Here is a 6,125-nt window from a genome sequence, read left to right on the forward strand (position 1 = left end):
GGTGTCGGTTGTCCTTTAAGTCACACAAGCTGTAGTAGTGTTTTAGTCGGAAGTAGAGGGATGAGTCGACGACAAGTAACCGGTAGGTGCGTTTTAGCAATACTGCATGACACAATGTTATTGTTGACGTTCTCCTGCAGTATTTGACTTCAACAAAGACACGATATCAAGAAAAATCCTCATCACACTCAAACTATCTCTTTCAAGTGTTGCATGAGGGTCTGCTTGACATTTCTTTATTGATAGGTCGTCATTGAGAAAGTGAGTGGCGGAAGCTAGTGAAATTCAAGTGTCAGGCAGAGATTCAAAAAAAAAATGTAGGAAATATTGGTAGGGGGATTCAAAGCCATGCTGCCATTCTGTCATCTTTCATCCAGAAAATTTCAAAACAAACATTTTCAACTCCATTTCCAACGCAAACATTTTGATACTGTTCCTCCACATCCCCCGTATTTGTTTGAAATCACGTTGTGGGCCATATCAGTTATTATTTTTAGTGGTTTTGTTCCTCAAAAATAATTATATTTCGGGAGACGGTGCAAGTATTTTTCAACATTTTAGATTGGTCAATAATATATAAAAAAGAAAATAACACCCATGAATGACCAATGTAATATACCGTATTTCCCGGTGTATAAGGTGCACCCAAAAGCCTTGATTTTCTTCAAAAGATGACCCCGCGCCTTATACGCAGGTGCGCCTTATATGTGAAACGTTTTTATAAGCTCTCAGTCATACAGGGGTGGTCCATCGATGAAAAGTACTTCTTTGAAGGTGTCGGACGTTTCCCTCCTCATCCGAAAAGCTTCATCAGCAAACTAAAAAAAATGTGAAGTAACATTGAGCAACAACATGTCTCGCAACAACTGTCAGCTGCCCCAGCCTTTACTGTAGCGCCTTATAATATGGCGTGCCTTATATTTGAAAAAGTTTTAGATATTCATTTATTATATTTGGAAAACTTTTTTCATTCATTTAATGTGCGCCTTATAGTCCGGTGTGTCTTATAGATGGAAAAAGTTTGAAAAGACACCATTCATTGGGGGTGCGCCTTATATGCAGGTGCGCCTTTTACGCAGGTGCGCCTTATATATGAAGTAATATTGAGCCACAACAGCTCTCGCAACTACTGTCAGCAGCCATTGACTACATTTCCCCCTGTAGAAGAAACCGTGCGTCACACCAGCCGCTACTGTGGAGCCTTATAATGTGGTGTGCCTTATACAGTGATACCTCGGTTTACGAACCCCTTGGCTTACAAACGTACAAAATTTATGAACATTTTACCTTGGCATACAAACTAGTTTTCAGGATACACACAGAGCTGCCACAATGAGTGATGTGTCGTTGGCAAACGAGCCCCTTCTCCTAAAATAAAATGGCAGCCGGCTTGTTTTGGTCCTCTATTCCCCCCCCCCAATCTTCGGTTAAAGCCACGTGATTGGTCAAGAACGCAGCAGTGAGGGGGGGTTTACAGACAGACAGAGAGTGAAGCCATTCTCCCAAAAAATTAAATCGCTGCCGACATTTTTTTTGGTCCTCTATTCCCCGCCGCCAGCCTTCGGTTAAAGCCACGTGATTGGTCAATAACGCAGCAGTGAGAGGAGGTGGTTTAAATATTAAAGTGACAGTAAAACAGTGACATTTGGAGTTGTTTCGACTTTGATCAAAGTTCAAAGGCAGAGTGTAGACTGCAAGGTTAAAATTCCCATCAATAAGGCTCCACAAATAACCCGCACAAGCGATCTGTACACTTGATGCAAAAAGCTATCAACCCGGTTAAACAGAACACAATTGATGAGTAACTAGGTCAAATTATCGCACAGAAAGCACCTACAAGGGATCATTCCGCAAGATGGTGTAAGAAGAAGGCTATGTTCCAAGTGTTTAATACAGATGAAACCGGCCACTCCATTCCACCCAGCCATCAATGACCATCACAAAGGTAAATAAAACCACTTTATTATCCAGTACAGTTGATTTATTTAATTATAATACCATAGCACATTTATTATACATAAAATAAGGTATATCTTGTGTAGTTTAAAGTCTTAGAAAATTAGAAAGTAGAAAATTATGTTTTATGGGGACCTAGGAACGGATTATTCTCATTTTAATGGTTTCCGATGGGAAATTAATTTTTGGGATACACACTTTTCACCTTACACATACTACTCTATCCGGGAACCAATTAAGTCCGTAAACCAAACTATCACTGTACATGGAAACATTTGAAAAGACACCATTCATTGGGGCGTGCATCTTATACTCCGGTGCGTCTTATAAACCGGAAAATACGGCATACATAACGATATGATTCAAGGACAGTACATTTTAAAATGTAGGTATTCGAACCTCTTTGAGTTCATGCCCTCACATCTTTTAACTCATTCACTGCCAGACATGTGCATATACTCTGGTGCGACTTATACACCGGTAAATGTCGGGGGAAAAAATGGGGACGCCAGCAATATGCTACAAGGTGCTAAAATATGGATGGCGTGCTGCAAATGGCCCATGAGACTTTGGATAAGTGTTCTTATAGTAGCTAAAAAAAGAGTGCCTTCCTCTCATTAGATGATGTAGTGGTGTACAATGTACAACGATTCCGGGGGATGTGATGTGATGGGGGGAGGCCGGGTGCTCACGTTCACATGGTGCACGTGGGTTTCATCTAACAGGAAAATCATCAGAGGCCCGTCAGTTGCCCCATGAGACGTGAACAAGCCGCACATTCATTAACGGCAAGCAGCAATGTGGACACACCGCATCACACTCGCTCGGCTGCCCACACACACACACACGCGCACACACACACACACACACACACACACACACACACACACACACACACACGCTTACACTTACATGTTTTCATGTTTTACTGGGGACCATTTTCCAGATTTTTTTTTTGTTCCTGCAAATTCCAAAGTGTAAATAAATAAATAAATAAATACATACATACATACATATATAAATAAAAAAATAATTCCGATGGATAGATACACACACACACGCTTACACTTACATGTTTTACTGGGGACCATTTTTCAGATTTTTTTTTGTTCCCGCAAATTCCAAAGTGTAAATAAATAAATACACACATATATACACAAAAAACACACAATGGATAGATACACACACACACACACACACACACACACACTTACACTTACATGTTTTCATGTTTTACTGGGGACCATTTTTCAGATTTTTTTTTGTTCCCGCAAATTCCAAAGTGTAAATAAATAAATAAATATATAAATAAAAAAATAATTACAATGGATAGATACACACACACACACACACACACACACACACACACACACACACACACACAGACACACGCATCCACATTTTTATGTTTTCTGGGGACCACTTTTCAATTTTTTTTTTGCTCCTGCAAATAAATAATTACGATGGATGGACAGCCACACACACACACACACACACACACACACACACACACACACACACACACACACACACACGGCAGATATTTTAATAACATACATGCACGTCATATAGACGATGCTTCACACAATCACATACATCACAGTACAGGCTGATGCTTAGCAAACACATAAGCAAGCCCACAGCTGTTTGTTACGTAATGATCCAGTTTTGCTTTTAAATAATCCATCTTTCTCATTCTATTTCGGTCTCTCTCTCTCTCTCTGTCTGTCTCTTTCTTTCTCTATTTCACTCTCTCTCTTTCTGTCTCTCTTTCTTTCTCTCACTGTGTCGCTCTCTCTTTCAGTCTCCCTCTCTCTTTCTCTCTGTCTCTCTCTCTATTTCAGTTTCTCTCTCTCTCTCTTTCAATTTATTTTCTCTCACCCTATTTCAATTTATCTCTCTCTCCGTCCTATATCTCTCTATATTGCTCTCTCCTTCAGTCTCTCTCTCTCTTTATTTCAATTTCTCTCTCTCTCTCTCTCTCTCTATTTTTTTCTCTCTCTCTCTTTCTCTCTCTATTTCAATTTCTCTCTCTCTCTATTGCTCTCTCTCTCTCTCTCTCTATTGCTCTACTTTCGGCCTCTCTCTCTATTTCAAATTCTCTCTCTCGCTCTCTCTATTTCAATTTCTCTCTAATATATATTTCATTTTCTCTCTCTCTTTCTGTCTCTCTCTTTCGCTCTATATCTGTCTCTCTATTGCTCGCTCTCTCTGTCTCTTTCTCTGTCCCTCCACAACTGTCTCTATCTCTATATTGCTGTCTCTTTCAGTCTCTCCCTCTCTCTCTTTCAATTTCTCTCTCTCTCTCTTTCAATTTCTCCCTCTCTCTGTCTGTCTGTCTCTCTCTCTTTCAATTTCTCCTCTCTCTCTCTCTTTCGCTCGATATCTGTCTCACTCGATATTGCTCTCTTTCAGTCTCTCGCTCTCTCTCCTAGACACACACACAAACACGCGCACACACAGCACTCACCACACGCGCGCAGGCACGCACAGACGCACGCGCACAAAATGTTCAAACGTCTTTTCTCAAACTAAGCACGGTTCAATGTGCGTATTGGCCAATGCTAATAATAAAAATAAAAGCAACATTTTGGTCAACTCCAAAATAAAAGTAAGGGGATAATCTTGTAAGGATGTGAAGCAATGATAGATACAAACCGTTTGTATTTTTTTCATGCATGGTATGCGGAACTTACTCGGATGTCTTGGCGAGGGCCAGCGACCGACACAGGGTAGTCGGGGTCATCGGAACCAAGGAGCGGCAGTCGCCGCCACCGCAACTCCCGCCGTTCTCCGGATCACTTTCGACTGGCGAATTAGAGGTCGCCTCGGCCGGAACAAGCTGCATTTCCCCCGCGTCCAGAGGCTCCGCGGAAGGAGGCTGGACCACCGCGGCTCGGTCGACTTGTTGTGTCGGTGTTTCCGCTTGCTCCGCCGCGGAGCTCGTCGTGGAGCTTTTGGTCTGCGGGTCCTGAGCGAGGTGGAGGTGATGAAGGCAGCCCACTTCGGGGTGAAGCTGATGGTGATGATGAAGGAGGAGGTGCGGGTAATAAGGATGCTGATGTTGCTGCGCGCGGACATCTCGCAGGTGCCTGTTTTCCCCGATGAGCTCATCTACTCGCCGGTCCAGCTCCTCGATACGGGAGCGTTGCGTCTGGATGAGACTTTGCTGGTTCTGCACAATCGTGGTGAGCTCCCTCAGGTACAAGATCGCTTGCACCGGATTTTCCAGCAGGCTGGAGCTCATCCTACACGCGAGGCTCGGACGATGGCCAGAAAGAGAGAGGCAAATAGGACGAGGAGGAAATGGAGGATGTACAGAGACGAGCTCTCCTTGCGTTGTTGTTTTGTTCGTCTCTTTGAATGATGCAGCGACAGTGTTCGCCTCCTGCTCCCTCCCTCCTGTCTCTCCCTCTCTCACTGCGCTGAGAGGTGTTGAAGAGAGGAACTAGGTCCAGCTGTGATGGAAGGGAGGGGGAGAGGGAAAAGGCGGAGAAGGAGGCACTGATGCGCCATTACGCGCAGGCACGATCAAACTTCAGGACAAACACGAACCCTACAGGCGGTACAACATCAAAGCAGCACCTGAAGGTTACATATTAGCCATAATACGTGCTTGCGCATGCTTGAAGGGGACTAAAAAGTACTCACGTCGTTAAGACGGGTTGTGTAAACATAATTCAACACTGCAGTCCAAGTGCATACTAATTCGACTATTTTAAACAGACAAATGTTGAAGTGTAGTTGAAGTCGTGACTTGTGGTTTGTCCCAGCTGAATAAAAACATTAAGGTACTCGTTTTCGAGCTTCTGTGAACAACAACGTATGTAAAACGTAATCTTTCAATAAAATATAACAAACAATGTACCACACTACAGTAATGTGGGTGCGTTTTCCGTTTATCAACAAGAAGGCGCCTTAAAATTTCGTGTGTATTTAAACGCTACAAAGTTAATTTCAATTAAATCACGTGACACATAGACGCTCAAGTGAAGTGAGCATTGTTTTGCGAGCCTTAACTGAGTTTTGGCCCGCTCTGGAACTTGCAAGAACGTGGATTTTTGAAATTTCCTTTCCAGTGTAACTCTTGTTTCCTTTTTACTCGTTTAGCAAGATTTAAGTGACTAAAATATTAACGAGGGCTTTGAACGCAACACATCGAGTCGTGA

General features: G+C 42.7%; 1 protein-coding gene across 2 annotated transcripts in view; it reads right to left on the reverse strand.

Annotated features, from left to right (window-relative positions):
* The window catches only part of iqsec3b (IQ motif and Sec7 domain ArfGEF 3b), a 64,789-nt gene extending 58,963 nt beyond the window's left edge, over positions 1-5,826 (reverse strand). For both annotated transcript variants that reach the window (XM_088996016.1, XM_088996017.1), the window contains exon 1: positions 4,653-5,826. In XM_088996016.1, the coding sequence (XP_088852142.1) occupies positions 4,653-5,203 (551 nt within the window). In that variant the 5' untranslated portion in view covers positions 5,204-5,826. The remainder of the gene's footprint in view (positions 1-4,652) is intronic.
* Between the last annotated feature and the right edge of the window lie 299 nt (positions 5,827-6,125).

The sequence above is a fragment of the Hippocampus bargibanti genome, linkage group LG05 (genome assembly GCF_051943395.1).
Source record: "Hippocampus bargibanti isolate YZ-2025 linkage group LG05, ASM5194339v1, whole genome shotgun sequence".
Classification (NCBI taxonomy): domain Eukaryota; kingdom Metazoa; phylum Chordata; class Actinopteri; order Syngnathiformes; family Syngnathidae; genus Hippocampus; species Hippocampus bargibanti.